The sequence below is a fragment of the Lontra canadensis genome, unplaced genomic scaffold (assembly GCF_010015895.1).
Source record: "Lontra canadensis isolate GAN:19392208 unplaced genomic scaffold, GSC_riverotter_1.0 scaffold6, whole genome shotgun sequence".
NCBI lineage: Eukaryota > Metazoa > Chordata > Mammalia > Carnivora > Mustelidae > Lontra > Lontra canadensis.
In genome coordinates this window covers 20968948-20981123 of record NW_022631000.1, presented here as the reverse complement: position 1 = coordinate 20981123, position 12176 = coordinate 20968948, and the positions used below count along the sequence as shown (strand labels likewise).

Here is a 12176-nt window from a genome sequence, read left to right as displayed (position 1 = left end):
GATATTTTTATCCCCAAATCTTCTCTGCCTTTGGTTATCTAGTTTCATGATACTGTGTGTAAAGAGGAGCTCCTTTTTATGTATTCTGCTTGGGATTGTAGATCTAAGCAATCAGTTCTTCAGCAGCCGCCCAGCCCTAGAGCGTCCTGTCTGCATCTCATTGTCCTCTGTACCTTCTTCTTCCTCTGGACAGCACGTGCTCCAACTTGCTGCAAAACCACGCTTTCCAGCTTTGTCCAACTGTGCTTTAAACTTTAGTTCTCACTTCTAGGAGTTATATTTGGTTTTCAAATCTGCTCAACCGTTTTTTAGTGTCCTACTCTCCTATTTCCAAGCATGTCTTATATTTTTAAAACTGTACTCATTTGCACTTTAATTTATATTTGGGAAATCCAGAGTTGCTTTTCTCTTTGAGAGTGGGCTGCTTTTGCTTTTAAGGGTTGTCACTAGTGGTGCGGCTTCCTTGTGTGCTTATGGACCGTGTGCTGCTCACAGTCCTGGAAATTATTGATGTGTTCACACCATAATCATAGATAAGGACTGCTTTTTCCAGAAAAGAATGGTCTTTGTTTCTACCATACATTTGGGATCCCATGTATCTGGAACCACTTTAATTCTTGATCTTGATGCCCCATCCCCACTCTAGCAATGCTAAGTTGGGCTTTAATTCTACTTGGGGTCAGTACTGGTCTCGGGGTTGGGCTTCTGTGTTCTACTTCTGTGTTCTGCTCAGCACCAAGGAAACTTCGTCCACTCCCAGGGAGATGGAAGAAAGAATCCAAATTTACTACTGGGGCCCCAACTTATGGGAAGGGTCTATCAGACTCAACTTAAATGGGACCTCGTCATCCACTCCTGCCTCACTTGCTTCTGGGTCCGAGGTGGCTTGGCGTGCCCTCTTGACTTTCTAGGCTCTTAACATGTCTTGGAATTTGGCTTGCTCATTCCTCATTATGTTCACTCTCAGATGGTAAGATTTTTAGAATACTTTACTGAGCATTTTAATTGCACTCATTAGGAGCACTGGCCCTAAAACCTAACCCATTGCAGGTAGCAGAAATCAAAATCTTCACTTTGCTTTGATGTTCTTCATATCACTATGTTTATAGGCATGTCTTAATCCGAATCAGGATACATTGTGATCTGTGGAGCTATGGATTCAGGTTTACCAACTCTGGGAATTTTCCAATTACCTTCTAAAATGTTGCCTCATTTACTAAATATAGTGAAGTACATTAGACATTCTGATTCCATCCTCTATTATTTCCTAACTGATCTTTCATAGCCCTTCTCTTTACCTTTCCTGTCCTCTAGATAATTTAGATAGGTGTTCAAGTTTAAATCACTTTAGTTACATCTAGTCTGTTTTTATTCACCCACTGAGTTATTGATTTCAGTGCCTATAGTTCTTTTTCTGACAACTGAGCACTGTTTTTGTGCTCTTCTTTGTAACTATATTTCAAGTTCCTTCCAAAACAAGGCCCCAGGAACCCCTAGGCTCAAGTATATCCCTGAGCTTGGTCCACTGCAGTCTCGGGCTCATGCTTGGGTCCTCTGCTGACCTCAGAGGTGGAAACACACTGGAACTTTCCCTTGGAACTGGGCTGTGATGACAAGTGCCTGCCAGGAGCATCATCATCTTGTCCTTGACCTTCCCTCTAGTTTTCAAAGATACAACATGAAATAATCTTCTTTGAAGACACTGGTAAAAATTCCAAAAGACAAAACACATGCCACCAGTGCACTGTGCTTTCAGATATTCTGGGTTTAATTCAGCTAACAAATGAGCTGATTGATGTGTCCCCTCGAGAGCCAGGTAAGCCCACCTCCTTGAGGAAGCACACTATTCTTGGTAGCAGGACAGGCCTGCTACCTGAGATGGAAAGGATGTAAGAATGCAGACATCTGGAAGTTCTTCCCTGGAAAGACAATTTCATAAATGAGGTCTTCCAAGCAAATAACACCCTACTTCCCCAGGTGCTCGTCAATCACTATGTTGTCTGTCAAAGGAATGGTTTTATTCTTCACCTTGTCTTGTCCATGTTTCAAGATGAGTTTCTGGGCAGACTTCAGATTTGGAAGTCTTCGGGTCATGTAAATTTCCACTCTATGTCGTGTTTTTATGGTCTGGGGGGTTACTCTGAAAAAGACATCACTGAAAATCTTTGGGCGAAGCCTGGCAGTAGTCCTCTGCACCAGTGAACTCACCCCATTCATCCTTTGGATGCATAAAGCAGAGCCCAAGGAATATTTATCTGGCACTTCCAAGCCACAGGGTTTCACTTCTAGTCGTCTGAGGCGCAACCTGTCATGTTGCCGCCGGGAATCATGTAAGAACCATTTTGGTCCCTTGAACTTGAGCTCTTTTCCTTTCTTCTGCTCCTTGTCCAAAAGTGCCTGCTTTGCTTGAGAGGCTTTAAGGGCCTCATAAGCCATCATCTTTTTCAGATTTTCTGGAACCAGAGGGATCTTGTTTCTTTGCTCTTGCTGTTGTTTCCAAACCTGTGGCTACTGCTCTATAGTTTTCATTTTTATGGTTAACTATTAAAGTCTGTTTATTCCTTATTTAATACTGTAGGCTCATCTTTGTAACTACTAGCTACTCTGCATTTTCTCTTAAGTCCTTGATGGTGTCAATCTGTTGTTTCCATGTTTCTGTGATCACTCACGGCCTGCCAGATCTTATGTTTGGAAATCATTAAGCAATGCTATGAGTCTGTAAGCCCAACTTGAAGAGTTTCCCCCCACCAGATTTGACTCTGCTTCTACTGGTATCCAGGGGAGTACCCCCCTACTGATGCACCTGTTCTTCAGGCCTGGGCCCCAGAGACGATTGCTCCTGGAGATGTAAGCCCCAGCACCAGTCCCCATCCTGATTAATCCAGATTTAGTTCTAATTGCTTAGTTTTGGGCTTGGCGTGTGGGAGGGAAAGGGAAAAGTCCTTGGGGAACCCTTCTACTTTTTGAGCTAGGCCTCAAAAGGCACGTTCTGAGATCTAGTTGTCATGGAGATTTGAGTAGTTCAGAGGTCCTGCCTGCTTGATAGCAAAATCAGATACTTAAAAGTTCTCCATTTTATTTCTCAAAACATATTAAGCATGACTATTTTATGAACTGTACTTTGATAATTCCAGTACCTCAAGCCTTCATGGGTTTAATTATGTAGTGTTCAAACTTTACTTTGCATTAGATTAAAAAAAAAAAACAGGCTTGAACAAATCTTAAATATACAGATAATGTATCTTCACATTATGTACACACCTGTTTAACCCTGCCCAGATCAACATGTAGGACTTTTCCATTACTCCAGAAACTTTCACTAGGCCCTGTTGCTAGTCAACTCCTTCTCTCCAACTCCAGGTACACTAATTTGACTTCTGTCAAGCTGGCTACGTTTTCCTGTTCTTGACCTTTATATAAATGGAGTACAGTGTATACTATTCTGTGCCTGGCTTCTTTCATCTAACAGGTCTTTAATACTCATTTACATTATTGCACATATCTGTAATTCCTACTTTGCTTTTTATGATGTAGTATTTCACTGCATGATTTACAATCGACTTTCCCTTGCTATCCACCCTTAGAAATAAAAGAGCTATGAAAATTTTGGAGATTTCCATTTCTCTTGGCAATTCCCACCTCTCCCTTCCCTACCAGTAGTAATTCTGGGTTATAGCATAGAAATAATTTTAAACTTTTTTCTTAAAAACTTCATCTTTCCAAGGTAGCTATACCACTTCACATTCTAAACAGCAATGTAGGCGGTCCTAGTTGTTTCTACATCCTTGGTATTGTGTCTGCTTGTCATTGTATTGGCTATGTTGTGTTACCTTGTCGTTCTAATTAGTATTACTAATCATGTTAAGCATCTTTACATATGCTTATTTTTAAAAGTGTTTAGATCATTACCTGTTTGTGTGTATATTTCATGACATATCCTGTCAGATATATTTTAAATATTTTCTTGCAGACTGTGGCTGCACTTTTATTTTAATGATGTTTTTAATTTTGAGGGCTTTTTAATGGTTGGTGCCTCCTGTGGACTCTAATCCCTGCCTACTCCAAGTTTGCAAATGTATTTCTTTTTTTTCCAGAAGGTTTGCAATTTAAATCTTTAGACCCATATTGTTTTGAGTATGGCGAGGTAATGGCTCACTTTTCCTACTGATGTCCAGCTGCTCTTATGGGGGACAGGGACAATGAAAAAGTCAATATGTGACTTAGTAAAATTCACATCAAATAACCTACACCACTAAAACATCTGAGTAAGTTCAGTCAACAGGTCTCAATCTTACTGGATAATCTTGAAAGGTAAGATTCAGAAATAGCGAAAGTCGTCCTTTTATCCTTGGCAATTTAGAAGACTTAAGAATTGAGGTGCTTTGGAAAGTAGGAGGGACTGGGACACAGAAAATAGGGCTCAATTTTGTTGAGCTGGATGTGCTGAGCTACCTTGAATGAGACTAGGTTTAGAATCCTAGGTCTACCACTAGTTTGAAAATCTCGAGACACTTTAAAAAAATTATTTGAGAGAGCATGAGGCATGAGCATAGGGAGGGGCAGGTGAAGAGGGAGAGGAAAAGGGAGAGAATCCCAAGCAGGTTCCACACCAGTGTGGAGCCTGACTGGGGGATTGATCCCATTACCCCGAGATCATGACCCAAGCCAAAACCAAGTGTCTGATGCTCAATTAAGTCACACAGGCGCCCCTCAAAACAGTTTTTCTATCAACTCCCAGGAGAGAATAAAAGAAAATGGGTTCTCTGATGGGCTACTAGAACACTTTAATCTTTGTTTCAACAAGGAATGCTCCTCCCCAAATCAGCCTGTTAAGTTTGTTTCAAAGCTTGGTTTAAATACTGTTTTCTCCAGCCAACCTTTCCAGATCTTTCTAAAAGAATCAATCACTGTAACACTTTCAGAGAACATAGGACATTGCTGAGGCTCAAAAGTAGCATAATGTTTAGGTTTGACTTGCTTTGTTGTTACAAAGATGTTTGGTGGTGGTGGTGGTGGGGAATCCAGTGTTTCCCTCGTGGCCTCAGAAGTAAGCTAAGTCTATATAGACCAGCTTCAACAACAGTTCACTACTCCAATTTATGTACCTAGCTCTATTTCTTATTATCCCCCCAGCATGTTTCATCCTGAGCCAATCCCCATAGATCTTTCATCTAAATTGTCTTTTGTTTTGTTACTCATTCTAGTGTTCATCCCAAAGCTGTTGAATAATCTAGTAAATAAACACAGGATTAAGATTCAGAACACCAAGTAAAAAAAACCCCACTGTGACTAATACCCCTCTAAATATCACTTGCCCATTCACCCAATCTATGGGTTGCTGGAAAACCACATGAAATCACTGTATAAACATAGCATTCTATGAATTTAAATTACTGAACTGATTCCATATATATTAAGGTAGCCAGCTGGTTTGTGCAATGTGGAAAAAAAATTAGGAGAATAAAGGAAATCACTTAACTACACTTTGCTTTCTTGCCCGAATTTATCAGTTGTGTGGACTTCATACTTGAACCTTAGGAAATCATACACTCACAAATTCCCTCCTCTACCATGGATCCTAATATTCAGTAATACACATACACACACACACACACACACACACACACACACACACACTTTAAACTTGGGACACTAAGCAGTAAAATATGCTTGGCATACCAACTTCAACCATTATTTTGCCAATGTCCTCATCTCACCCACTTTTTCAGTCTTCAGTGGAAAGTAGTCCAAAAGCTTCCAGTTTTGAGAAAAGGAACATGACAAATCTATCCTGATTTCCTCACCTACAAAACTAGGTGATGTTTCATGGTAGCTATAACTTGTGAAAACTTCAATAAAACAGAAATGTAAAATGGGTAAGTACTATAGAACACATATCTGTCGATTGTTTCAACCTATTATATGAAGAATCATTTGGTCATTTTAACAAGTTTGAACTTTTAATATTCTTAGCTTTCAGAAAGGTGAAAACCAAAACTAACACGAAGTCATAATTAAAATATTACAACTGGGGGGTGGGAGGAAGGGTAAGTGGGTGATGGGTATTGAGGAGGGCACATGTTGCAATGAGCACTGGGTGTTATATGCAAGTAATGAATCGTTGAACACTCCATCAAAAACTAATGATGTAAGGTAAAATGTAAAAAAATCATTTCAACCTAAGGAGGTATCAAATAACCTCATTAGGCTCAAATTTTTCAGATATTCTTTTCAAATAGGATGTTTTGATACATGAAAAGTATGGTACCTAAATTATCAATAAACCTGTGGAATATATGGCAGAACAGAAGAATCTTACTGACTTACGAGGGAATTAGATAATTTGACCTTTTGTTTCCTACAGAGAAATCACTATGTCTAGCAGATTGGAGTCCAACACTTAAACTTGAAAATGGCAATACACTTTTGTTCTTCACTTCATCCTAAAAAGTGTGATTATATTCTCACCAAACCAAAATGTTAGAATACATTATAGGAAAAATAAACCCATATTTTCATAAGGATATTTTAATTTTTAAATTTTAATAATTCAAATAAAATTCAGCTAGTTAACATAAATAGAATAAATGCACATAATTTACAGCCATGTACACAAAATGTGAGAATAGCAAACCTCACATAAATGGTCAAAAGTTATCAACTCTTTTGAAGTTGATTATTTAGCTATGACTAATAGATCATAATTTAATTGTTCACATATGAGGGGTACACATTCAAGTGTTTATTAACAAAAAAACTGAGTGGAACTAGAATTTTCAGTTTCTAAAAGGAGTAGCATAAAAAGCAGTGTATAGATTAACAAGAAATATAAGTGCATGATGGAGAAGAGAACTGAGTGGGCAGAAAGTTAGCACATTGTATGAAATATTCTCATATAATTAAAATTCCTTCTAATTTGTATCATTCAGAAATACCTTTATTCTTAGGAATGTTTAAGTCATGATCAGTAGACAGAAAGGCTCAACTATTTTATTTATCAGCCCAAAAGGGCTCCCTACAGTACTAATAGTCTGGGCAGAAGAACATGTAAACAATGAAAGACAGGCATGAACAATGCTGAAGAGTAAAGGATAGACTGATTTCTAGCACTTAAATCCTTTAAGTTCAGATCAGTATTTTTAGTGACTTAAATCTAAAAATGCCAACATGTTTATACTCCAGTAAAAGAATAAAACACTCGTTATTTTTAACACCCTGGTCCTAATACAGTCATGCTATTCCACAATGGGCCTTAGGTTTTAGGAGACAAGGCTGGATCAAATAATCTAACCATATTCTATCCTGGTTTCAAAATTACAAATAAATTACTAGTGACCTCCAACTAGTAATGCTGGGTTCACAAAATTACATAAATAATGAAAATTAAGACAAAGCTTTGGTAATAGTTTTTTTTTTCTTTTTTTTCTTTCCCCCTCCTGAATTCAAAAGCACTGTATTCCACCCCACAGTCACAGGGTTGGTAATTCTCAGATCTGGACTTTGAGATTTAGTAAACTGTCTATGAGCCACCAGTACCAAAGTTCTATCTAATGCTCTCTGACCATACTCTTTCAATATCTACTGCTTTAACTTGAGTTAAGTTCAATTCAATTTCCTGATAAAATTCTGTAATAAAAGTACAGACAAATCTGAAGAGTGCTGCCAATCTCTATACTAGAAATAAAGTCATCTGATAGAAAATAGGTAACAAAACACAGCTTTAAAAAAAATTCAATGCTTTAAGTATGTGTTTTTCTTTTTAAACATTTACATCAATTAAAAAAAATCTCCAAAGAAATGTTTCAGAGACAAACTTTATATACAACTTTTATATATAGTTCTCTTTTTTAAATTATCTGTCACATAAAGTAAACTATGGCAGATTGTGCTTTGGGGAAAAAAAAAAACAAACCCTAAAATAAGCTTCATTGCTTCTTTCCAGTTGTTGCACAAGAAAACAAAATCTAAGACTCCAAGATCTTTTCTTCCAGTACACAGAGAATACTCACTTTTAAAATCTGAATATAATACACTAAGGTCAACGTAAGTTTTACTTGCTAAATACAAACAAGAAAAGAATACATGTTCATCCTTGAAGGACACTTATTATGAATGTGCTAGCACTAAATAATAAGATGTTCCATAGCTGCTGGTTTTCGTATCATTCTTAATCATCTGTGGTGTACTGAGATCATTACCATTAGGGAGAATCTGTCTTACATTCAACACAACTAATGTTTACAAATCTTTGCAAGGCAAATGGCACTGTATTAGGCAGTGTAAGTGGCACCTGAAAAGGCAAACACTATGAGACTTTCTCTACAGATTTAAGTTAGAAATCCCTAGATTTTTTTTTTTTTGGCATGTTTCTCACAATAAATGTCAAAGCTAAAATTCACCATAAAAGGTACGAATAATCCCAAAGGTAATGAAACTGAATTTGCCTTTGGTCTCCAAAGAGATTGGAATACTTTTTAATTCCAATCAAAGCACCTCAAAAACATCCAGTTATGTTGATTATAAGGAGTTAAGAAGGTGAAGGAATTTAAGAGGGCACTGTGTTTCACTGGTGATAGCAGAGAAAGCTTGCAATGACATGCTACAATTTTCTGTGTTAGGGTCATTAGAGTATACACAGAATACATAAAACATTTATATTATTAAAGATCTCCAAACACCGTATCTAAAACCCAGAAAAATGTTTTGAACATGGTTTCTGCCTAATACATGACCAATGTTAAAAAAAAAAAAAAAAGAAAAAAAAAAAGAAAAAAGTCTTAACATGGAATACTCTACTCTCACCCTTCTCCAAAAAAAAGGCCACAAAGTGCATTCACAAAGTCATTCTTAAAATAAAGCCATTGCACAAAATGTACAGTTCATCTATAACTGAAATGAGTACCACACTGGAGTTTAATTGTAGATGTTTTATACACCAGTATAGCAACATCCATAAGCAAAAGTCTCTTAACAGATTTATAGAAAACATCTTCAGAAGGGCCATACATATATACATTTAGATACTAAAAGGTACAGCTGAACTCAACAGCAAAATGTAAAAGTTATATCCTGTTAGGAAACTTAATCTGAATTAATTTGAGTCTTTCTATGATTTACCATTCAAGAAATCAGGATAACAGAAATTTCTTGTCAAAAGCAGTTTGTTCATTCACAAAACTCTGGTCAATTAGAATCACTACCTGCTCAATCAGACAGCAGAGGGTCCCTCTTCTATGTTTATACTGCCCTAGATATTTATAATGTCACCTTAAAAAAAGAAACCTAATAGGGCAAAGCTGAAAATTACCATTTTCTCTACAAAATAAATGCAATCTATATTGATCTTCTGGAAATAATTCAATGGTTCAAATTCCTAATGTGAAGGCAAACAGAAAGATTCAATAGCGGTGAATTTTTTCTACTTTAAGAAAATATCTAGGTATGACAGATGATAATTCAAGTTTGTAACTACTAAGTCACTGACAACCGAATTCATTCATGTATTGTAAAGTTAGAGAAGATATGAGGATGTGCTCAAGTTACTCAAAGGGCCAAGAATCAACATTTCACTGGTTTCTTCTGTCCCAAACTATTACACTGGGCTTGATACATTAATGAACAATTTAAGTGTCCACATCATGTTCAACATCAAGCACCTGTTAGCAGTGGAAACCGAAACATTTTAAAGCTAAAGATATGCAAGATCTTTTGACATTATTTCATTAGTTGTCAAAACTAGTGACTATTAATGCCAAATAATTAATTTTAAAATATTCCAGATCCTCTCAAGGAAATGGAAAAGTAATACTAAGAATCTCACTTGTTCTTGTTATTTTACAATTTTACATGAATTACACAGAAGCCAGAGGTAAGACATGACTGTCAATACTATCTTTGGATAGTTGTAATATTTATACAATCAGGGATGGCTTTGTTTAGAAGACTGGAAAAGTGCTCATGGAATACACACTGTACTCTGCCATAAATCAACAAAATGCAACTGTGTCCTGTGGACATGGTAGAGAAAATGGCAATTTGGAGAAAGGAGTGCTTCTAAAGGCTTTTTTCTTAGAGGCAGCCTAGGTTTTTTTTTCTTCATATTACTGAAAAAGACCAAGTAATGTGGTTATGATTACTTTAATTCCTACAACCAAACTTCCATTTAGGCATAGTTACATGTTCCCAAACGTTTTACTTCTGTCCACCATGCTGGCTTCGATACTGCATGGTCCACTGGAATCTTTTGGTCTTCCCTCTTCATAGTACAGCAGCTTAAAGTTGCTATCCATTGAGAAGGTAGACCACCAATTCATAGGTGGCCATCATAATGGCTGTGTTTGGAATCTGTCTCACCAGATGAGTTGTTAGACCACGGTAAAGAGACCCATAACCTTCTTCTTGAACAACCAAAGATAGTGTCTGAAAAAAAGATCTATATTTTGTTCCCTCTTCACGTAGTCTTGTTCTTACAACTTCTGTTTAGGGGGGAAAAAAAAGTCATTTTAAAACATTTGTGTTATCTTTTTTTTTTTTTTTAAAGATTATTTATTTATTTGACAGACGATCACAAGTGGGCCAAGAGGCAGGCAGCGGTGGGGGGGGGGGAGCAGGCTCCCTACTGAGCAGAGAGCCCGATGTGGGGCTCGATCCCAGGACCCTGGGATCATGACCTGAGCTGAAGGCAGAGGCTTTAACCCACTGAGCCACTTAGGTGCCCCCATTCGTGTTATCTTTATACCCTCTTAATGCTGAGCATATCCCATTTACCACTCTTCAAGTGTAAGCTCAGAATAAGTATGAGAGTGATTTTTAATGTGTAACTTATTGAAACTGGTCTTATTACAGTAACACCCAACTTCTAAGACAGCTGGTTAAAATCACTAATAACAAATACTAATTAAAAATTTAACAGGTTCCTGAATGGTTAAAGAATAAAACAAAAGTGTCAGCTGTATACTAGATATAGCTAAAAGGGACAATACATATATAAGGAAAAGGTCAAGAAACAGAAAAGGGAATGCAGGTGGTAGAAAAAAATGAATACACAAAGATACTGTGAGAAATAAATACAAAAACTCTTAGGTGAACCCCACAATGAGAAAAAAGAATTAATAATCTATATTTACAATGGTCCACATGAAACAAACATGAAATTTCATGTGCATGAGCCTAAAATTGTTCAAAACACCAGCTGTTAGCTAAAAGGCCCCATCTGGGAAGCAACTACGCAAAATTTGTAAAATTTTAGAGCTCTAAGAGATATAAAAGATTATGGTTAGTCCATTATTTCTTAGTTTTGAAAGGTGAGGAAATTGGACTGTTGAGAGGTTTTAGTCATTGGGGGTAGAGGCTGGGACAAGTTTTCAGAGCTCTCTACAGAAGAGTCTGTTTTTCCAACACACTAGTCCTGTTGGGCCTGAGGGAAATGGCCTAGAACTATTTTCACTGCAAATATTACTATTTGAAATTTCTTGTATCTTACCTTAAAAATTCATACCATTTATATATTCCACCCAAAATATTATTAATTACCCCTTCATGTAAGGACATCATCTCACTTGAGGGGACAGGATGCTTACAACTCCAAAACTGTCTCTTACAATTCTAGGTATCCTATAGTAGTCAGAATCTAAACAATGCTGCTGATAACTGTCCTCTTTTGACTTCTCCTAAAGAGGGAAGTTAGGAACTTCCCTCAAGAAGTGGAGCTAAGTTCACAGTCCAACTTGGTTAGAGTTAGTTTTACTCATAAAATTACATTTTATAGCAAATACTCATTTCTTCCTAGCCCTGTTTCATTTGTCTTGATACAGCTTTAATCACAGAGCCTTAGACTTACAAGGATGAATGTGAATATTAATCAGTGTAACAAAAAGTAAAGCATTTAGATTAAAAGCCCAAAGTAGGGGCGCCTGGATGGATCAGTCAGTGTAGCATCCAATTCTCGATCTCAAGTCCCATGCTGGGTGTAGAAATTACTTGAAAGAAAAAAAAAAAAAAAAAAAAATCCTAAAACCCCTGAGGTTTATTAGTCAGTCAGTTAAAAGCCTGCCTTCAGCTAAGGTTGTGACCCCAGGGTCCTGGGATTGAGTCCTACACCAGGGCTCCCTGCTCAATGCGAAGCCTGCTTCTCTGTCTGCTTACTGCTCCCCCTGCTTGTTCTCTGACAAATAAAA

The 12176-nt window shown here is 37.2% G+C and overlaps 1 protein-coding gene and 1 pseudogene across 2 annotated transcripts in view; both read right to left on the bottom strand.

Moving 5' to 3' along the window:
* Positions 1–1776: 1776 nt before the first annotated feature.
* On the bottom strand, positions 1777–2699 carry LOC116864769 (annotated as a pseudogene).
* Positions 2700–9697: 6998 nt separating this feature from the next.
* Positions 9698–12176, bottom strand: part of SLC25A36 (solute carrier family 25 member 36) — a 32754-nt gene continuing 30275 nt past the window's right edge. For both annotated transcript variants that reach the window (XM_032852355.1, XM_032852354.1), the window contains one exon: positions 9698–10475. In XM_032852355.1, the coding sequence (XP_032708246.1) occupies positions 10282–10475 (194 nt within the window). In that variant the 3' untranslated portion in view covers positions 9698–10281. The remainder of the gene's footprint in view (positions 10476–12176) is intronic.